Below are 23053 nucleotides of genomic sequence, written 5' to 3'. Positions count from 1 at the left end.
CCGGCCCTCCCTCACCTTCCAGGGAGCAGACACCAGCGTCAGTGTGAATGTGGCTCAGCCCATGTGCAGAGGGACAGGATGCCTGGCGGGGCGTGCAGGTGAAGTCCGTGGCCCAGGGAGGCTTCCAGAGAAGGTGACAGCTGAGTAAAGCCCCGGGGGGTGGGGAACGAGTCGTGGCCCTCTGGGGGAGACTTCCAGGACGGGGGCCAGGGGAAGACAGCTCCATGTCTCCTGGCTGGTGTGGGGGAGGAGGGGCAGGGGTGGCGGGCCAGGGTGAGGGGGGTAAGGAGGCCTCATGGATCCTTGTGGAATGTCAGGCTTGTCTCTGAGGCGGGAGCCAGTGGGGAGTTCTGAGCAGAGGAGGCCCTAATCGGTTTCACCCTGGGACAGGCTCACCAGCCACTGCCTGGAGAGTGCACTGGGGCCGGCGGGGGTGGGGAGGATGGAGCATGGCGGCAGTGGGCTGTGAGCAGGGGAGGTGGAGGGCTCTGCTGTGCCGGGCCCCGCAGGATTGCTGCACGCACAGCCTGAGAGAAGAAGCAGAGGCAAGGCTGACCCCCAGATGGGACTGCCCTTTCCGGACTTGCAAGGCTGCGAAGGAGCCGCTTGGAGGTGGTCAGTTTTGGACATGCTGGGTTTTCAGAGAGAGGGGAGGCCAGGGAGCCTGACTTAGAAACCCCAAACACAAACCCCAACAAGCAGCTAAAGAAAATGACACAAATTCAAGTCACACTAGTCTGTTTGTGATGGAAAAACAGCAACTTCCTCACATTATCCCAAGCCAGAGGATCATGCCTTCTCTTCAGACATCGGCAGGGTAAAACCATTTTAACACTGGGAGCCCCAGTTTGTAGGACTCATTAAGATTTTATCATTTGGACTCCAGAACGAGTCAGGATGACCTGATAATTTTGGTTTGCCTCAGGGTGTAATGTGTTTCTGTTGTATTCGATGACTACAACGGTAGTTCTCAAACTCTGTGGTGGGTGAGAATCACCTGGGAACTTGACCAAGTGACATGTGTTCACCGCCCGCCCTGACAGGTTCTGATTCAGGGGGGCTGCTGTGGACCCAGGGGTCACATTCTTAAGTGCCCTCCTTGGTTCTGATTCTGACAACCCACCCAGTGCTTCTGAGGACAGCCAGACTAGATGCGCAGTCAGCAGCGAGGACCCTGAGCCCGGGGATGGGTGAGGTCCCAGCTAGAGGGAGGGGTTGGGGGTCACCGGCATCTCCGGTGTTTAGAACCAAGAGCCTAGAGGAGGGGACCAGGCAGAGGGGCTGGTCGTAGGTTGAGCCCTGGGCAGCCAAGCAGCTGGAGCCTGGGGAGGTGAAAGGGGACAGCAAAGGAGGCTGAGGGCTCCGAGGCTGTCCCCGCAGCTGGCAATGCAGCCCAAGGCAGGGCCGGCTCACGCGAGAGGAGGCTGAGGGCTGGCCAGGCCCCCAGGCAGCACCCGGCTCTGGGGGGTGCTCACGTGGTTTTTGGCGTTGCCCACATTTGGGACAGTCCCTGAGGCTCACTGTGAGCTCCTGTGTGGGCTCTGGGACCCCATTTTCCTTTTCTGATGTTTACAGGCCTTCTAACACACTGGTCTTTCATTTTGGTAGGGATGGACGACAGACTCTAAAGACACCCTTTGCCCACCTCTAGAGTCTTAGCATTTCTTCCATTGACAGGACTTCCCCCAGCGCCCCGTAGCCACCCTGCGTCTCCCATACCAGTATTCACTGGCCCAGGACGTGGAAGGACAGACTCTTCTGAAGTGGCTCCACATTTCATTGTCTCCTCACCTAGCTGAGACCTCAACACTTCCAGAACATTCTACTTGTTTCACCTAGTTTAATTTTAAAGATCTTGGACTTCGAATTCCAGGTGGCAGACTGCCAGTTTGGAGGGCAAGTTGACAGTCTTGACTAAAATGGAATGTGTGCAAAAAGTAAGATGAGCATGTTACACCCCCTTCTCCCCGTCATAAGCAATGACCAAAAAGACCAATCGCTTAAAACAAAACAAAACAAAAACAGAATGGAAAACAAGAAGGTGCCGGCAGCTCAGGAAATGGTGGAAGCCAAGAAACAGAGGGTGACCCAAAGCCCGGGGCAGGCTGGACTGGACGTTTCCATATCGAACCCAGCACGAAAACAGACAGATGACACAGTGTCCTCAGACCCATGAGCAATTCAGAGTGGCCGTGCCTCCGCCAGGGCAGGCCCCACCTGTTCCAGGGCAAAGAACGCCATGGGGCTTCCTTCCTTCCCTGCACCTGCTCAGCAGCCTTGGTTTTCTCGTCTGTCCAATGGAGCTAACAGTAACACCTTTTGGGACTGCGAGGATTAAATGAGCCTGGGGCGGGGGTTGAGGGAGGTGGTGAGTGTGTGTGTGGGTGTGTGTGTGTGTGAGACAGAGAGAGAGAGAGAGAGAGAGACGCCAGCCGTTCTGATGATAACGTTCTCTGGGTCTACACCAGTGGCCCTTTCTGCCTGCATTTTTATTACAACATAGTCCTAACACTGCATTTCACCGTCAGGCGCCTCCGTCCACTCCACTCCTGGGCATTCCTCCCGGCTGATTCTCCTGTCTTATCTGGGTCCCCTTTGGAAATGTGGGCTCCTCAGAGTATCTGGAGTCACCTCTAGGGGCCTGGTCCTTTGGGAGTGGGCAGGGCCCTGGGGAACCCTGCTGGCCTCCGGAAGCTGTTGGGGAGATACCCAGAGAAGCCTGACGGGCAGCAGCGCTGGGTACAGGGTGACAGGCCCGAGCCAGGAGGCCCTACCATGGGACCACAAGCGCCCATCCCAACCGATGACACTGCAGATGTGACCAAGGGCCAAGGGCACAGGTCAGATGCCCTGAGGTGGGCAAGGGCAGCTCAGGAGCCTGCAGGGGTTGGGGGGACAGAAGTGCAAGAGTGAGGTGGCAGCCCAGCCACTCCTGACAGCTGGGCCAGTGGGAGCGAGGCACAGACGTGGTGAGACGTCTGCCATATTTGTGCCATTCCCGGTGATGCCCTGATGACCGCCTGTCACCACGGCCCTCCTGGGGCAGCAGATCACTAAGAGACAAGGACACAAGGAGGGGGCTGCTGCTCCTGGCAAACCCCAGCTTCCCCTCACAGCTGCTGGAGGCCAGAGGTGTGCCCCAGGGCCCCGCCCGGAGGGAGGTGTGCCTCAGGGCCCTGCCTGGAGGTGGAGATGCCCAGGAGCCTATGAAAAGCAGCAAACACCCACGGAAGACAATGACACCACGTGGGGCCAAGCCCGATGTCCCCCATCACACACCATTGCCCAGCTTCCATGGGCTGCAAATTTAAGGGGAAAAAAACCAGGGAGCCCTTTCTGAGAAAATCCACCCAGGACTCACTCCATCTGCACACCGGGGTGCTCCAGTTGGAGAATGAGTGTCACAAGGTTCCAGATTCAGGCTTTCGTGCCTTTGTGCGGCAGGGCAGCTGCGAGGCCGCATTAGGGTGTGGCTTTGATCCGGCTGCATCCTGGAATTGCCTGCAGAGCTTTGTAAGGACCCACCCCTGACCAGCCACCCCAGAGACTGACTTGGTCTTGGTCTTGGGTGGATCCGGACACGGAAATCTTTAAAAACTCCGCAGGTGATTCTAAAGGCAGTCATGGCCGAGAGCCACCAGGCAAGGGTCTGAGATTGTGGAACCTTCCACATTCCCCAGCTGGGGAACGAGAGGCCGGGGGGCCCATTAAAGCTCTCCCAGCCTGAGAGAGGCTGAGCTGGCCCAGAACCGCATCCTGACTCCAAGCCCGGGGCTCCCTTCCCTGCTGCCAGAGCTGACCAAGTGGAAAGGGAGCCGCGGAGCCTGGAAAAGGCAGGTCTTCCTTTGAGGGCCTCATGGAAGGTGCCAGAACCCTCCCTCCTCCTGCCACCCATTGCCCTACCTGCACTTCCTGCCTTGAGTCCACCAGGACTGCTGATGTCACACATTTTGTCCCTGCTCATAGCAGGCCCCCCAGGAGGGCCCTCTCCCCGATCCGGTCCCCACACAGCTCTCTAGTCCCATCCTCACCTGGCACAGCCACCCGGGAGGCCCAGCAACACCCTCTGGAATCTGGCTGACTGTGCCCACTCTCAACCCATGACCGCCGTGGGGCCAAGAGCTCCCTGCAAGTCCTCTTGACATCGCAGAACCACCCTGCAGGACTTGGTGGCCTAAAACAACATTTGTTTTGCTGAGGAACCTGTAGTTTGGCCAGGGCTTGGCAGGGACGGCTCCTATCTGCTCCAGGTCAGCCCAAAGGTTGGGGTGGGTCATCTGGAGCCTTGCTCGCTGGCCACGGGTACAGCTGGTGCACAGCTGGGCACCTGGGCACCACCGTCTCCGTCTGGTTTCGCCACATGGTCTCTTCAGCACAGAGGCTTCAAAGGAGCAATATTTTTTTTCTTTAATTGAGGTGAAATTCACAGAATGTAAAATTCACCATTTAAAATGAACAATTCGGCCGGGCGCGGTGGCTCAAGCCTGTAATCCCAGCACTTTGGGAGGCCGAGACGGGTGGATTACGAGATCAGGAGATCGAGACCATCCTGGCTAACACGGTGAAACCCCGTCTCTACTAAAAAAAAATACAAAAAACTAGCCGGGCGAGGTGGCGGTGGCATTTGGCACATCACGGTGTTGCGCAACCACCACTTCCAGAACATTCTCATCACCACGTCCCTCACCCTAGAAGGGAACCCCACACCCATTGGGCAGTTGCTCTTAACCTCTCCTCCCCCAACTCCTGGTGCCAGCCCACCTGCTGTCTGTCCCTGCGGCGCCGCCACCCTGCTGCTGAATGCACGTTCGCCTTCGCGGCTGGCTCCTTCCGCTTTGCAGAATGCTTCCGAGGTTCCCCCGGGCTGCGCTTGGGTCAGCACTTTCCTTCGTTTATGGCTGAACTGCAGGCCTGCGCCAGGCTTTGTGGATCCTTCCACCCCGTGACGGACACTTGCGTTGTTTCTACTTTGGACTATGGTGAACAGGGCTGCCTGCAACCCGGGGGCGTGTGTGCGTCCCGCTCTCAGCTCTCAGAGTGTGTGCCCAGCACTGGCATTGCTGGGTCCCGTGGTAACTCCCTGTTGGATTTTTGACAAGCGGCAGAGGGTCTACCGCGGCGCCTGCACGGTTTCACGTTCCCGCCAGCGACACACAAGCGTCCCAGCCTCTCCACATCCTCGCTGTCACTTACTTTCTGCTCTTTGATTATCACCAACCTACTCGTGTGAATGGCCAGACTTCTTGCGCGTCAGCCCGTGTTCCCAAGGCTCATGTCGCCTGAGAGAGCCAGGTGGGCCTTCTCACGCCACTTTCAGATGTGGCCTCATGGCCGGGAAGGTCACCTCCACCACAGGCGCTCCTGCCCATGTCCAAGGGGAGAGGCTCCGCTTTTCCACAGGAGGAGCCCCAGAGAATTGAGAGAAAAGACGTTTAACAATCACGACATCTCCACATTTCTCATTTGCTCTCTCAGACCAGTGCCACTCAACGTGTCGTCTCGGGACAAGATAAGGAGCTTATACCAGAGGAGACATCCGCACCTGCCCCTGCGCCAGGACAGTCTTGTCAGCTGACCCAACCGCGCTGCCTCTCAGTCAGGGTCCTGGGTCACAGCGAAAGACCTGTGCCCCGCGGGGGTGGCGCTCGGAGCCTCCCCGGGTTACACAGGGCCGGAAGATTAGACAGTTTGGGAGCCCCCCTTTAAGAAAAAGAGTAAAAATTCTGACTCTCAAATTAGGTACAAAATGGGAAAAGAATTCACAACAAATTACACGTTTTAAAGTTGACAAATACCCAGATGTCTGCAGCTCACCCTCACTGGTGGTGACACATCTGTCACACTTTGCTCCTACATTGCCTGGCTGTGCCCTCTTTCATCACCCATTCCCGTGATGATGATCTTGTAGTATCATGTAGGAATAGAAAGGTCCCTCAATCTTTCCTCGAGCGTGGTTGATCTCTGTTTTGAATTATTGCTACTTTAGAAAAGTCTCTTTCATCTTCACAACTCTTATTGGCGCAGTCATGGAAATGTTTAGAGCTATAGTCCAGTGTGGGGGAATTGTTACCAAGTTTCTTTCATGTCTGAGCTGTGAGATTCTAGAACACGCCCAGCGTTCCTAAACTCATCCTTAATGCTCTGACAGGAGTGTGGTGTGCTTCTGATTGTGCAGCATCGTCAAGCGTGTTCCTGACGAGAGCAAACGTCTGTATCGAGCAGGTACTGATGAGAATCAAGTCTTCCTGGTTTACGTTCACACACCTGCTGGCGGGAAGAATTTTCCACAGACTTCTGGCTCCAACATATCAAGCCTCATCTCTCCTCCACAATCTGTACTCCCTGTTCCAGGTCCCGAAGGACCTAGCACAATACAACCGTGGCCTTGCTCCTTATGTTTACCACACCAGGTGTCAGGCAGTGGACAAGAAGCATGTTCTTGAAGCCAGTCCTACCCCAGGATGACTGGCAATGACCTACTAAATGCAGAAGTGACTGTGAACCGCACAAGTGTATCCCACTAACCTCAAACGAATCGTGTCCCTAACTCTGCTTACCCTTAGCCAGATCCCAAAAGTACCATGTGGCCTAAACATCACCCAACAGAAGAGGAAGTATGAAGGAAGGGAAGTTAGAATGGAAGGAGGGAACAGTTTTAACCAACTGCAGTTAAAGTATCTCACTTCTGCAAATTTTATAAACTCTTGGGAACATGCAAACACATTGCCGAGGTCCAATCACGAGTGAGGGGCCTCAAGCTAAGGCTTTGTCTCCCGGTAAATCCACGCCAGTGCCCCACCAAACTGTTGCTACCCCCTTACCCAACCTCATTCACTCCTCGCAACCCTGCTCCGTATGTCCTTGAGAACACAGAACAGAAGGGTCCCACTCCCGCTTGCTGGCCCTGTGCCCACACCTGCCACCCTGCGCTCTACGTGCCATCATGGCATTGATCCCAAATTTTCCCCTCGCTACGGGATCATTCCAACAGCATCAAAACATGCGGCGACTTCTCCTTATTCAAAAATTAACTCCCTCGCCCCCACATCCACTCTCCTGCCCATTTGCTTCCATTGTAGCAAAACTGCTTAAAGAAGAGGTTCAGCTGGGTGGCCTTCCCAGTCTCCCTCCCCTGGAATCGGTCCTCAGCGCCGGGGACGGTTGGGGCCTGGGCAGCAGCTCACGGAAGTGGCCACTCCCTGCTCCTCGAAGTGCTCCTTTCCCCGCCTGGCTTCTGGGACTTCGTCTTTCCGTCTCTTCCTGCTTTGCTGGCAGCTCCTTCTCGGTCTCCTCTGCAGGTTCTTCCAGCTCCCTGGATGGCGTCCCCAGGCACAGCCTCCATCCATCTCTTCTACATTTACACTCCCTTCTTTGGTGTCCTTGGCCCAGCTTGTGGCTTTAAATACTAGCTGTATGCAGGTGACTCGAAACTCTGTATCTCATTTGTACACCGACATCCACAGCAGCCTCATTCACAATAACTACCATATGGAAGCAGTCCCAGTGCCCGCTGACAGAGGGCCGGGCAAGCACGTGTGTTCCATCATACGGGGCAGGAGCGTCTGCCTTAAGACGGACACGGACACATCTACCACGTGGATGAGCCCGGAGGACATCGTGTTTGGTGAAATCAGCCAGACACAAACAGACAAGTACTATGTGATTCCCCTTCCAGTTCTGGAGATGGACACGGGCGATGATTGTACCACACTATGAGACTGAATAATACTAAACTGTACACTTAAAGATGGTTCAGATGGCAGACTGCATGTTCTGTATGTTTTACTACCATAAAAATTACTGGGGAAAAAATGCCCATCTCCAGCCAGGACCTCTCCACTGAGCCCTGGAACTGTGTATCCAGGCACCACCCCCAACCCCCCGGCCCCGCCACACACACACACACACACACACACTTCTAGCTGGGTGTCTTGTCTACACCTCAGCAGTCTGCTCTCATCCCACCCCCTTCACACTCCTGCCCGTCATTCATTAATGGCATATCTAGCTTTCCAGCGGCTCACACTCCAAACTAGAAATTGCCTACAGTTCCTCTCTTCTCTCACCCACACCCAGCCTGTCAGTGACTCCTGCTATCTCCACCCTCAAAAATCAGTCCAGGATCCGGCTCTTCTCGCCACCTCCCTGCCACCTCGGGGCACTGAACCTTCCTGCTGGTCTCTGGGACCAGCCAGCCGGTCCTCTGGTCTGCATCCTCCCCCGCTCCCTGCAGGCTGTTCCTGGCACAGTGGCAGCCTGACTGAAGCCCCAGGCGGCAGGCAGGGCCCTCCACGCCCATCGCAGAGAAAGGCCCTCAGACCCTGTGCTTCTCTCCCTGCTCCCTTCCCCCTGCGTATCGTGTATGCCTGTCACCCCCCTAATATTCTTTGCACTGCCCTTATTTTGTTCCCTCTAGCTGTAGGCTGTAGTTTGGGTCACCACCATATCCCCAGTGTCTGGGACGCAGCCTGGCATATAGCAGGTGTGGAATGAAGGTCACCCTATCCAGTGGGCTGCGGGCTGGAAGATGCCCTTAATGGGGCCCCCACAGTGCAGACCCAGAGCTTTACCTCGGGGTCTATGTGTTGGTCCCCACCCCACCCCCAAACTTCGGCACCTTGTCACACAGAGCGGATCCCTCTCCTCCTAGTCTGGGACTCCCTCCTCTTCAACTCCTCCTGGTGCTTGGTGGGCGTGGGCCTGAGGACTCCAGAGACACCCCAGCTCCCTGTCAGCGAGTTCTCCCATCGAACCCTGTGATGTGTCCCCCAGGCCCCTTCAACGACACCCCTCACTGCAAGGATTGGTGGAGCTGCCTGGAAGAGGTGGCCAGGAGGGGAGCCCTCGGTGTGGGGTCCTTTCAGGTCAAAAACTCCAAAGGCCTTCTATTAGGTCCCGGGTCTGGGGGGCTCTCATTTGCCAACAATTCAATCACCTAACCCTATGCGATGCCGCAGAGGGTGTGCAGCGGGAGGGCCAGGCCTGGGCCCAGCACGTACTCGGTGTCGCCCACCCTCCTGCTCCAGGCACTTTTTCCATCCCAGAGTCTCCAGTGACAGGCAGGAAACACCCTTCTGTTTCTGTGTGAATTTGGGCACAGCACTTAAGCCAAGGGAAAGGTGACATTCCATGCATCTGCCCAGCCAGCCCAGAGACAGGCGCTTCCAGGCTGACCTGATGAAGGGAGTGAACCTGACTGCTCTAGGTGTCTCCAAGTGGAATCACATGGGATCGAGGGAGAGTTCTTCGGGTGTATGGCACACAGTAGGTGCTCAGTGACCCAGGGCAACTTTTCCCAAGGTGTGCTGATTAAGGTTTCTTGGTAACAAACAAGCTTAGTGTTGCCAGAGCCACCTTTCCCAGGGTTTTTAAATTAAAAAAAGAACAAATATACATATATATATATATATATATATATGTTTAGATATGGGATCTCAGGCTGTTGCCCACGCTGGAGTGCAGTGGCACAATCCTAGCTCACTGCAGCCTCCAACTCCCGGGCTCAAGTGATCCTCCCACCTCCACCTCCCGAGTAGCTGGGACTATCAGGCGTGTACCACCACCCCCTCCCCACAGTGATTTAAAACAAATTTTTTTTGCATCACATGCCACATGCAGGGTTTGAAAAGGAAAAAAATATGTATTTTTTCGTACAGATGAGGTCTCACCACGTTGCCTGGTCTTGAACTCCTGGACCCAAGGGATCCTCCCACCTTGGCCTCCCAAAGTGCTGGGATTATAAGCTCGAGCCACCGCCCTCAGCCTTGGGGGTTTTAAACGTGCGCTGTGTTGTGATGTGCCAGCTGCCTGCCTCTTCCACAGCAGCTCTGATCAAAACCAACACTCCAGGTTGCATCTCAGAGACCTGAACTCCCTGAAACCCACTTTCCGAGAAGAGTGAGGCAGGTTTCTGAAGACTTTGCCCCTCAATTCCCAGGAAGGGCTTCCATCATTCCCGTATTAAGCGTTTCAATTTTTCAATCAATGTTACACGTTTAACTGTAGTCATAAATATAAGGCCTACTGTATTCCTATCTCCTATCCCAAAGAAAACCAATTTGAACTTTAAGCTTTTTCTTCCTCTTTTACCTCCGTATTTCTGAACAACAGACTACTCTCGAGTTTTCAGCTTTGGACATCCTTTGTTGATTTCCTGCTAAGAACAAGAACTTGGCTCTCTTACCCTCTGCCATCAATACACAGGCATATTCTTTCCCTCTCCCAGTCTCCTACTGAGATCCAGCATACATATTTACCAGAGCAATATTCACTCGTATTTGTGTTCACATTATTTATATGTAAATATTATTCACAGCTGAGTCATGCAGGGTCTGCGGCTCCTCTTCCTGCGTATTTCTGGTAGGCATTAATACACTGTTATTATTTGTCTAATTGTCTGTATCTATCTCTGATTCTTAGACCTTCTCCAAGCCCTCTGACAGGACCCAGTGCTGACAAGACATGGGGCCCCCTCGCAGGCCTAGAGCTGTGCTGAGTTTCCCCAGAGTCCGCCCCGGGTCCCAAGGCTCCATGTCTTTCTCCAATCACTCCTCCCTCCCCTCCCTGGAGCCTTCCCACACAGTTGTGAGAATGGCTGCAGAGGAAGCCAGTTTTTGAGACTCCTGCAGGCTTCTCTTGGGTGTTTGTGTTGCTGTCGTGCCCATCTGGTGCCCTCTCTCCTGGAGATCCCCTTCTTGGGGCTAGAGGGGCTGCTCACAGCTCCCTGAATGTGCTGCCGATGGCTCCCTTGAAGACCACGGCCCCCTCCCACCCATGGTTTCCTGTTTCTCACACCACCCAGCAGGAAGGTTTCTCCTTGTCTTCCCACCATCCCCTCTTCTTGCTGTGGATTTTTGTTGGCATAAAATCCTCTGTGAAGCAATCAGGAGGGAGCTGACGCAGACCCAGTTCCTGCGGACCAGTGGGCAGAGCACAGCCCACTGCTCCCTGCAGGCTGCCTCACACCCGGGCCACCAAAGCCCTCTTGCCCTTTGCCCACATGCTTGTTCACCACCACTGGGCACTTTCATGACAACTGTGTGGTCAGTATCTCTGTCCTAAAAGTAGTGGGGACAGTTCCCACCCCCGGGCCTTGCCCCTGCCCTGCCAAATGTTTTTTTTTTTTTTTTCTTTTTTCAGAGGGAGTCTCGCTCTGTCGCTCCAGGCTGGAGTGCAGTGGCGCGATCTCGGCTCACTGCAAGCTCTGCCTCCCGGGTTCACGCTATTGTCTGGCCTCAGCCTCCCGAGTAGCTGGGACTACAGGCGCCTGTCACCACACCGGCTAACTTTTTGTATTTTTAGTAGAGATGGGGTTTCACCGTGGTCTCGATCTCCTGACCTCGTGATCTGCCCACCTCTGTCTCCCAAAGTGCTGGAATTACAGGCATGACCCATGGCGCCCGTCCTACCAAATGCTTTTTAAACATTTAAAAATGTAGTAAGTTCATCCTATACACTAAAGAGTGCCACAGCACACACCTCCCTCCAAGCCAGCCTTTGGGAGCCTTCGTCATCCATCCTGGAGGCCCTTCCTAGGGTGGGGTTCAGGTCTAGGGCATGCTGCCTTCCCTCAAGACTCAGCACCCGCTCCACTCATGCCTGGGGCCCTCAGGGCTGGGGCTCATTTTCTCATCTCCCCCAGTGTGTAACCTCCTGGCTGCTGGCACAGGCTTGGCCCTGCAGACCCACCTTTACCCCAAGGCCAGCCCCGTAGCTGCCCAGGGCAGAAGCCCCCAACAAAAAGCAAGGAAGCGGCTGTTTAGCCCGGACACTAACCGGACGAGTGCCCCCAAGTACTGCAGACGGACTCTGCACACAAGGCCCCCAGCTCTTTCCAGCCCTGGCCAAGGAGATGGGTCAGTTTTCCCAGCAACCCAGGGGGCACTTAGGAGAATGGGTGAAACAAGGAAGCGAAACTTTCATACGATTGGTTTAATTTTTTTTTCAGCAGGAGAAAAAAGAATAAAGTTACAAGAATCTTTTAATATTTTCACAATGTTAAAACTAAAACTGAGCTCTAGGCTATGTGTGTAAGTAAATCTAGAACACAGAAGGGTTAAATAAGATTTTCTCTTTTAAAGATACAAGAATTTAAGCTTTCCTTACATTTAACAAACTTCACAGAACAGATACTGCAGGGGAACAAGCCCCACCCCCCACCCCCCCCACCCCCAGCTCTAAGTCAGGAAGCGAACATGGGCTTCGCTCCCCTGGGCCGGCTCCCCAGGGCTCCTTCCCACGGCTGCCTCCACGCCGCAGGCAGTGGGCAGGGCCTGGGGAGGGCCGGGAAAGGAGCGCACAGCCTCTTCGGGACCAGAGCTTGGCGGAGGCCTAGGCGGGGCTGCCTCACTGAGGATGGCCCGTATGGTGGCCAAGGGCTGTGGCTTGACAGCAGTGGTAAACGCTGGGCAGACCTGGCCCCTCTGCCCTGGGCTGCCCTAGAGCAAGACACCCGTCTGGGTCCTGAAGCAAGAATTAAGGCTGGGGATTTTGCAGCGGGTTCCACTCTGGTGGGTGGAGGGTGGGAAGAGCATGACTTCCTATTTCAGTACGTCGGATCAAAAAAATATTTGCAGTTGCAGGTGCTCAGTTGTTAATTTGCAGACAGAGTTGAACCATTTGTTGTTTTATAAAAAGGAAAGTTGCTGGGTTAAACTATTCCAGTAGCCTATGTGTGGGCAGATCCACGCTGCCTCTGCAGGGGCCTCCTGCCCTCACCCACCTGGATCAGATGCGGACCTAGAACCACTGGGACCGCTTACCCTGCCTGGGCTTTCAAGAGAATCCTGATCCTGTCCACCCAGCCCCAGCCCCAGCCCCACCTGACTGGTAGTGATTTCCTAACATGGGGCAATGAGGCCCACCCCCACCCTTCCCCATCTGGCCTGAGCAGCTGCAGCTGCTGAACTCCTCTGTGAACACGAGGGGGCACAGGTGGAGAAATGTACCCTCAGGCCCACACCCACCAGAGCAAATACCACTCTCGGAGCTGGGCCACAGCCACAAACTGCTGTTCTAGACAGATCCAAACCCACTGTCCCTGGGACATATGCTGCCTTCTCTTACTAAACTTGCTATGTGGTAGATGTGGACTGGGTGTCCTTGGACTATGGGGCTGCATAGAAACGAGAATGGAGGCCACGGCATCATCCTCTTGGCCCCTGGAGGCACGGGCGGCTCCAGCTGGAAGGGGCAGAGCCTGTGGGCGGCAGCTTCCCTAGCTGCTCCCAGCACTTCTACTGATTCTTGTTGGCTATGAAATGTCTTTTTAAAAAACTCCCAATATAGAAATCTGGCTGCAGAGGCCAGTGTGCAGACCCGGCCACCGCGCTGTGCTGCCATTCGCCGCATCTGGTCCGTGCCAGATCCCTGCACTGGCGAATGGCAGACCAGAGCCGGCGGGGGCAGGGCACTCTGGCTGCTTCTCATGACCTTGGATCCTGTGTAGAAAAGGCGGGTCTCGTTCGTGGACTAGTCTTGAGTGGAGCTAATTTTCAAAGTGAGGTTACTGATTCTCTTCTTGTGTGATGAGTTTTTTCATAGCAAGTCAGGTAAAAAAAATTTCCATAAGAATCTGTCCCCCACCCCCCATTTCCAGCTCTGTGGGAGAGTGAGGCCACCACCCAGCCCAGCCATGTGGCCAATCTCAGCAGCCTCCTGTGGCCAAGGCACACGTGGCCATCAGGTATCCTGGCTACTGGGACTAAGGATAAGTGAAGAGGTGAAAGGCCGAACATTAAACAGAGTTTCTGGCAAAGCCATGTGCGTCGTGGGAACTTTAACACCAGCTTCTACTCCTCTATTAACTCAGAGTCTCCGTCTGGAACACTTTCCACTTAAGGCTTTTTATAAGTTTGACTCCAGCAGTGACAGGTATGTGTTGTTTTAAATCCACTAGCCATGCTCAAAAAAAATATTCTTCATGTTTTAATTTTATACAATGGCTAGCAGGCACCTTAGTAACCAGCCAGAAATCAATTTCAACCACCATCAACCCCTAAACTACAGTACCAGGATGGCTGGCTAAAGAAAGGAAACGGACTGGCTGCAGTCTGACGCGTGCCCAGTACAAGGTGTCTGGCTGACTTTGTCCTAAATAAGGCTAACATTAGTGAACTAAGAACAGCGTCATGTGGTGGCCATGCCTGGCCTTCAGGAGCACCCCTCCCCAATGCGCTGGCAGGAGCGCCCCACTTTCCGGTCCAGCTTCACCATTTTCATGATGGCTTCCTCCCGGCCGCGGCCCATGTGGTCGAATGTGCAGTCGTGCTGCTCGGGAAGGCGATGTAACATACAGAACACATAACCTGCAGCAGTGGGAGAAGCAGAGGAAAGAGAGAATTAGGGTGGCCTCCAAGTGCACAGAGCCTCACTATTGCCTTTGTCCAGAGGATGGAAGGGCATCCCAGTGGGTGGACAACAGTCACTGCAGGGGTTCCTGATGCAGCAGAGAGCTCACTCCAACTACCCACACCCTGTAGCAAGAGGGTCAGCACTTCGCATTCCACAGATGCTCAAGCTCGTCTGACGCCCTCCGAACTCACAAGCTGTGGCTGCTCAGAGGCTGCCCCTGCCTGGACCCTTGAAGGGCAGAATCCTAAGTTGATGGCTGCAGTGAGACACAGCCCTCTCCTTGGAAATGAGTGGGCTCTGCGCCCCCCTCCAGCACCATGCAGGCGGAAGAGCACAGGCTGTCAGCTCAGCACTTTGCTTGGCTCAGGAAAACTGTGATTTCCACCACAGGATGCCCACCATTTCTAAGAGGCAGGAGAAATGATTATGTCTTAAATGACATTGCACCTCCTGTACAGCAGGGGCTAGAGAGGATGGTGGGAGTGATCAAACCACAACGCACAAATGAGTGGGGGCTCTCAAAGGAAAGTGGATTATTTCTAGTACTAGAAAAGGTATTAGATAGAAACAGAGGAAAGGACAGCAATGCTGGGCTCGAATCGCCATCTCCAAGGAACCTGACACTTCTTTTTTTTTTTTTTTTTTTTTGAGAGGGAGTCTCGCTCTATCACCCAGGCTGGAGTGCAGTGGCCGGATCTCAGCTCACTGCAAGCTCCGCCTCCCAGGTTTCACGCCATTCTCCTGCCTCAGTCTCCTGAGTAGCTGGGACTACAGGCGCCCGCCACCGCGCCCGGCTAATTTTTTATATTTTTAGTAGAGATGGGGTTTCACCGTGTTAGCCAGGATGGTCTCGATCTCCTGACCTTGCGATCTGCCCGCCTCGGCCTCCCAAAGTGCTAGGATTACAGGCGTGAGCCACCACACCCAGCCAGAACCTGGTATTTCTAACTTCACCAGGTAGGTGGGCAAGGTTGAGATCCCCACACCCAGGGCCTCCCAACTGTCCTTCCCTCCCAGAAGTGCAGGATGCTGCAAGGCTCTTTTTGAGGCAGAGAAATCCGAGGGAGACATTGGTCTGGTAAATAAGAGAAAAAGATCAGTGATGAAAGATCAAGAGGCCTACCAAGCAGAGAGCTGGTACAGGTAACGTCACTCTGGGCCGGGAACAAGGAGAACACAGGGTGCACAGCTGCACCAGGGTGTCACCCATTCCCTCCCGCTTCCCAGGCAATTTCTAGAGCGGATGATATGCATGTGGAGCACAGACGTCTGAGGTCCGCAGGGTCTGCTGGCTGTCTCTTTCAGGAACACTGGGGAGAGCAAGATCAGGGCTAGGAAGACACCTGCCAGTGCTGGCTGGCTCCTCACCACCTTCTTATCCCATCGGCATTAACTCACCACACCTCTAGGCCCCGTGCGCCTAGATCAGGTCCACAGGAGCAAGCTTCTGGGTGAGTCCAGATCCATTCCTAAACCTGCTCCCCCTGTCTGCAGCAGGCATCCCACAGCAGCCTGCCCAGGCAAACACTCTCCTCACTTGTTTTCCAAGCCAACGGCATGGCATCTCTTTTTAGACTTCTTTCTTTTAAGCCCTCATCCAGGCCATAAAGAACAGCCCTTGCAAACTGACTCATCCCTCCTCACATCAATTTCTTTTCAGAGATGTAGAGGCTGTGCTTTTAGAAGAGCAGCAAGAGCCCAAGCAAGGAAGAAGTGGCCAGGATGAACAACAGTTTCAACAGCCTTAAGATTTAAGATTAATATTCAATAGCCTTAACTTCTAAGATTAACTTCACCTATATTCCTCAGCCTGAAGGAAGGAGAGTGTGTGGTGTCTTCAATGGCTGGGGACCAACCAGCCTCAAGGATGTAGCTGGCGCTCACACCCTACTAGAAAGCCTGGAGCCCAGGCTGTGTGCAAGGGACGTGTACACAGCCTAGGGGGCTGGGAGTGACCCAGCTGAGCTTGGGCCATCCATTGTGTGAGAAAACACATTATTAACTGCTTCCCAGGGAGAGCAGGGCAATATGTTCGGCTCTAAATTGGGATTGGGTTTAAGGAAAAGAACAGAGATGAAATTTTTGTCTCCTGAGAAGCCAAGCTCCCACTTGGTCCAAAAGCAAAGTTAAGATTAATGAGCTCATGTGTTATATTTACTGATAAGTTCATTACTCGAAGATATTGGATACCAGTTGTCTTTCTCCTGAAGGATTTTGCAGCAGAGGCGTGGATGGGCCTCAATATGCATCCTCCATCTAACAAGCAAAATCATCTTTTCGTAGCAAAGCCTACCTGGTGAGGGAGAACCTGTTGCCAGTCAGGGCTTAGGGTAGGGGCACCAGCAGGATGGCATCAGGATGTGTCTGTAGACATTTCTGTCACCAAGTCCTGACATATTTCTGTACTTTCAGCATCCATAATAAGGGGTGGGTGGACCCCTGCTGCCCATTCCCTTCCCTTTCTTCAAGATACTGGGATGATTCAGAAGGTCCCAGGGGCTCTCCTCTCCTTCTGATGAATGGTGCTGGCTGAATAAAAGCAGCAGGAAATGGATTACCACTGGAATTAACTTGGCTCCTGGCTCAGCTTAACACCTCATTAGTCAAAGACAGACTGGGGTGGAAGGCAAAGGCTGCATCTGGCCCCCCCTTCTCCATGTTTGCTTAGCTTGCCTTCCGCCAGCTAGTGAGCAGCCAACTTGGTGGATGTGAGAGCCCCAGGCCTCTGGAAGAAGGAACAGGGAGTGACACCCACAGTAGCTACCCTGATATTCCCTCTACCACCCAGGGAGTAGCTACCTGATATTCCCTTTACCCTCTATCACAGTAGCTACCCTAATATTCCCTCTACCAGCCCAAAACACCTTATTTCTCTGCCCAGGTTCTGTGAACATGTTAGACACATCTTGACACCTGGCTTAGATTTCTTTTTTTTTTTTTTTTTTTTTTTTTTGAGACAGGGTCTTGCTCTGTCACCAGGCTGGAGTGCTGTGGTGCTATCGTAGCTCACTGCAGCCTCAACCTTCTGGGCTCAAGAGGTCCTCCTGCTTCAGCCTCCCCAGTAGCTGTGACTACAAGCACACATCACCACACCTAGCTATTTTCTTATATTTTATTTTTGTAGAGACAAGGTCTCACTGTGTTGCCCAGGCTGGTCTCACACTCCTGGCTTCAAGCATTCCTCCCGGCTCGACTTCTCCAAGTGCTGGGATTGCTGGGATGAGAAGGCACCCTCTAATCCCAGCAGGCAGGAGGAATGTTTTCAAAAATCCACACCCAGCCAACTTGCATTTTTGAAAGGTAAAAACTATTAAACAGCAGATAGATTTTGGGAGCAGCGCTGGTAGCAATGAGAATATATGGCATTGTAATAATTCACTGGAGGGCTAACTTCCCAAGTAGCTGCACTGAAGTTATTAGATGGCATAAATTAAAGCTCAATTCCTTCTCCTGTCAGGATCATTCACTAAGAGGAAGTTATGTCTGGAACTTGTCCCAAATGCTGAGCAGATATTATCTACTGACAGCAGCCAATGGCGAAATGCATTTTGGTGTCAGAAGGGGGTTGTCCTGGATACAGGGGATGGCGGGCAGAGGTGCATGGGAATGACTGGTGGATGGGATGAAACTTTGTCCTCTTTTCTTGGTACTCACAGATCTGTGTCCAGAAACCACTGCAAGCGTCATGAACTTTGGGTTGCTCTCTGACTGAATTCTGGGATCCAAGCTGGGTATGGAGAGAGATGAGCCCAGGCTGCTACTACAGAAGACTATTTTCCATAATGTCAATGATGAGCAGTTTTAGAGCACAGAGGATTTACAGTCGTGTTAGCCAGGCCAGCCTTAACACTTCCTCTACATCATTTGTTAGAAACCAGTAAGGGCCTTTCCAGAGAGGGCCAAGGACAGTGGCATCCAGAAGGGATGAAGACACTAAGGACACCGAACTGACCTGCTGAACTATGACAGCAGCTCTGGTATTATTACCCAGGGTATCATGTATTTCTTTTTTCCCCAGATTTTAAAAAGTTATATATTAAAATCAAAATCAGATAAAGCCACATATTCAGAGCTGGCTGATCTTTGACAAAGTCAATGAGAACTTACACTGGGGAGAGGAAATCCCCTTCAATAAACGGTGCTCAGAGAATTGGCCTGCCACATGCAGAAGAGTGAGACTGGACCCCTGTCTCTCACCACACACAAAAATCAACTCAAAATGGACTCAAGACTTCAACTCAAGACCTGAAACTATAAGAATACTACAAGAAAACCTAGGGAAAACTCTTATGGACATTAATCTAGGCAAAGAATTTATGACTAAGACCTCAAAAGCACCGGCAACAAACACAAAAACAGACAAATGAGACTTAACTAACTAAAAGCTTCTGCACAGCAAAAGAAATGATCAACCGGGCAAAGAGAAAACCTGCCAAATGGGAAAAAATATCTGCAAACTATTCATCTGACAGAGGACTAATATCCAGAGTACATAAGGTACTTAAACAGGAAAAAAAATCCTATTAAAAATTGGGCAAAGGACATGAATAGACAATTATCAAAAGAAGATATACAGTAAACAGGTGTATGAAAAAAATACTCAACATCACTAATCACCAGAGAAATACAAATCAAAACCACAATGAGCTATATTATCTTACCCCAGTCACTATGGCTATTATTACAAAGACAAAAAAAATAACAGATCCTGGTGAGGATGCAGAGAAGAGAGAACTCCCACTGTTGGTGGGAATGTAAACTAGGAAAGCCACTAGAGAAACCAGTATGCAAATTTCTCAAAAAACTAAGAATTATCATTTGATCCAGCAATCCCACCACAGGGTACCTACCCAAAGGAAAAAAAATCAATACATCAAAGGGATGGCTACATTCGCATGTTTATTGTGGCACTATTCACAAAAGCAAAGATATGAAATCAACCTCAGTGTCCATCAAGGGATGAATGGATATTCATGTGGTATATATACACAAAGGAGTACTCTTCAGTCAAAAAGAATGAAATCATGTCCGTTGCAGCAACATGGATGGAACTGGAAGTCATTATCTTAAGTGAAATACACAGGCACACAAAGGCAAACATCCCATGTTCTCACTTATATTCAGGCGCTAACTAATTTAACACATGGAGGTAGAGAGTGAAAAGAGACAGACTGGGAGGGTGAGTGTGGGGAGGGAGGAGGATGAAGAGAAGTGGACTAAAGGGTATAAACACATAGTAAGGTAGAAGGAATAAATTCAATATTAGTGCAGTAGGATGACTATACTTAGCAAAAATGTACTGTACTCGTGTGACAGACACCCTAACCCTGACCTGATCACATGCATTATATACATGTAACAGAATTTCTCATGTACCCCATAAATCTGTACAAATAAAAAAAATCAAATTCACTGACTCATTTACATACATACATTCCCATATCTGTATTTTCCTTATGGCCCTATTGTTCAGTGGCATGTAATTTTAAAAACATTTCAACAGATTTTTGCTTACTGTAGCTATATATCATTTGGTGCTTTGAAGGGATAAAGGACGATAAGGGATAGGGGAATATAGTTAAAAGGATGCTCACCCCCCAAAAAGAGAGGGGAAGAGTCATGGCAAAGTGGTTGAAAATGTAATCTGCCTGCTAAATGTGGTTTAACCATAGCCCTTTCCCCTGCCAAGTCACATGACTGGCTACCCTGCTCCTTCGAGCACAGGATTACTGGATTTTCATGAAATACTGGTCCAGGAGGAAGCTGCAGAGCTTCCTTAAGGATACCTGAGCTGTGTTCAGTAAATCTGCACAAAACGCTCAAGAACTTGTGTGGGCGTCCCTTTGCTTTCTGGCACTGAAGAGCAATATGGGATGAGCCCTTGATTTCAAAGGGAGGGTGAAACAGCAGCTCTGCAGGCACTGTGCTCCATGACTCCACTTTCCATGGCCCTCTGGACTGAGGCCTCTCTGCCTGCCACCATCCTGGCTTCTTACAGGCCGCCCTTAGCATGGAAAGAAGGAGAGCAGGACTAGTGAGGAAGTCCAGCCACAGCAGGTAGTACCAGTCACCCCCTGTAATCTGAGGGGAAGGTCTCCCCAGGGTCTCCACCAGCTACACCCACCATCTGAGAAGACCTCCTTCAAGTGAGCAGACAGCATCGAGAGGGGGCACATGGAACAGGAACGGAAGAAGAGGATGCCTGTCCAGACAGTCACAGTGGCTGAACCACCTAAGGCTGTCATCCCGGGGCCCTGCCCAAGCCTGAGGCTGTGGACAGCAAGTGACGAGGGCAGAGCAATCACTTCCCTGACTGTCACTACCAAAGACACAAGACTATAGCAAAAGGCAAAAACACAATTCAAGACCTATCTAAAGCTCTGTCCTGAAAGAATCCCATGTGAATGAGAAATGCAAGAGGCAGTTTTCAGCTCACTCACCAGAACAGAGAGGCCGGGGGATAGGGACACCTCTCTCGGGAGAACAGGTATTTCAATGGAGGCCACTCATAAAATATTAAACCAGCGCATCTGGACTCAGCCCTCCTGATGCAGAAATGGGGCCTATGGCCCTAAAGACCCATGTGCCACATAAACCTGAAGATGCCCAATACCTAAAGGGCCTTAGAAACACATTCCCAGCAGAAAACTGAACTGAGGAGCATTTTTCCAAGACCCATAAAAATCTGACATGCAGAGCTCTAAAACTGCTCATTTGGCGGGAACCAAACTTCTAACATGACCCTACAGCTTTTAAAGCTAACATGTGAAATGGATACAATTCATTCAGATCTCTCATCCACAGCTACCCCTCACCTCTGTCTACATGAGGAGTAGGCGTGGGTGTTTTGAGACTAAACCTACATGACTGAGAACAATCTGCACAAATGCCATCATTAGGCAAAGGTGCCAAAACATCCAACACCTTGTTCTAAGTGCTGTGAAAATTTTAACATCTCACTCACTTATATACAAAAATCAACATCAATCACTGCCCAAAAGGAACACTCCAAGGTGTAACTCAACCTAGAAGGTCGGGCTGGGTCTGTGTTCTGTGTTTTTTACCTCTCGTAATGCTGGCAGGCTAGGCACGGAGGGCAGCTGAACCAAGTCAAGTAGCATCGGCTGGTTCCCTTCCCCCAGTGGCCACAGGGAATGGCTGCTGTAAGGGGCCTGCGGAGGCAGGTGGAGCAGGAGCTGGAGGGCAGAGGGAAGGAGCCCATCTTAATCCTGCCTGAGGTGAGGCCTCTACCCTTGGCTGAGGCCCCTGGACCCTATAGACCAGCATTTCCCTCCAATTCCTAAGAATTGGGTAGGTGTTAGAACTGTCCATTTACACAGAATTTCCTGAGGGAGACAAAGAAGGTGATGCTGAAAGTCACAAAAGTTGAGCCCTTGACATTTTGATTCAATCGGTGCCAGACAGAAACATTGCTTATTGGCTTTATCTTGAAGTAAAAATAATTATTTCAAGTTGGCAAAACTGGGCAGCTCTGGATACTTTTGGACTATAATTAATTAAACATTTGCTTTCTTACAGACCCCTTCACTTGGAAGCTCCCTCAAGTGGCTGTTTTATTAAAGCCATAGACCAGGGAGGGCTGCAGCTCCAGCTGCTCAGGTGTTTTTGCCTCATTTGCAAATGTTTTACACTTCCTTGCTCATTTAAATTTCAAATTGTCAAAAGTTGAAGGAGGACCTAAAAATACTGATGAGCCTTGGGGATGAGGTACTGTAACAAGCTCTGCTGGTGTGCAGCCCGAGGTGGCAGCATGCTGCTGTCTGCACAGAGGCACCTGCTCCCCACCCCCCAGCCTGTGCTGGGGGCAGCACAGTGATGGGGCCCCAGCAGGTATATCTGGTTCTGTGGTAAATCAGAGACTATTCCTGTGGATGCACATGAGCTCCAGCAGACAGAAGCTACCAAGACCTCCCAAAGCATCCTGAGTTGACCCTCCAAATCTCAACTCACTAATAGGTACCACTTGGCATCTAAAGTGTCTATTTCAAAAATAAATGACAAATATCCCTGACTCATCTTCCTTAAATGATCAAGCAACCTTATTTTTAAAAAATCATATTTTTCCAGCCAAGTAACAACTGTTTAAAGCTCAGGACAGCTCACTGGCCTCATAGTTCATATGTAAGTACACGTTGGGAACAGCAGGTGGTTACAGGGAAGCTTGTTGTAAAGCATTAGCCATTTATACTCCCACCTGCAGCAATCCCTGGATTATACCACATCCGCTGACCCAATGCCCAAGGCAGAATTTGTAGCACAGAAATGTATTATATTAAAGGATCTAAATGCATTTTATTTCATCAGGCCAGGGTACAGGCAAAGCGGCTGCAGGTGTTTCGGGAACGAAATGCATCTGCTTTACATTCTCCTCCATTCCTGGCTTTGTATGGTAAGGGGAAAATCATTAGACTCCAATACACAGAACTGGATCCCAGCTTGCTGAGTTGGCTGACACAGTGCTCTGCTGGGCTGAGAAGAGAACCACTGGATGGACAGAAGTCAGCTGCCCAGGGTGCTGGAACCAAAGCCACAGTGAATCAACAAGCTGGCCATCGGTCTGTCTGCTTTTCAAAGAGAAGGAAAACTTGCAATTTAGAAAAGCCCACGCTCCTCCTCAGCAATTTCATTAGAAACACTAAAATCATATCGAGACAGCTCTAAAACAGAAGCAATCATCTGC

General features: G+C 51.6%; 1 protein-coding gene across 4 annotated transcripts in view; it reads right to left on the bottom strand.

Moving 5' to 3' along the window:
- Positions 1-11916: 11916 nt before the first annotated feature.
- ZFAND3 (zinc finger AN1-type containing 3) overlaps positions 11917-23053 on the bottom strand; it is a 328986-nt gene continuing 317849 nt past the window's right edge. For all 4 annotated transcript variants that reach the window (XM_030928148.1, XM_030928150.1, XM_030928149.1 and 1 more), the window contains one exon: positions 11917-14306. In XM_030928148.1, the coding sequence (XP_030784008.1) occupies positions 14152-14306 (155 nt within the window). In that variant the 3' untranslated portion in view covers positions 11917-14151. The remainder of the gene's footprint in view (positions 14307-23053) is intronic.

The sequence above is a fragment of the Rhinopithecus roxellana genome, chromosome 4 (assembly GCF_007565055.1).
Source record: "Rhinopithecus roxellana isolate Shanxi Qingling chromosome 4, ASM756505v1, whole genome shotgun sequence".
NCBI classification, from domain to species: domain Eukaryota; kingdom Metazoa; phylum Chordata; class Mammalia; order Primates; family Cercopithecidae; genus Rhinopithecus; species Rhinopithecus roxellana.
Note: the sequence above shows the minus strand (reverse complement) of the source record. Positions and strands in the feature narration are given on the sequence as shown.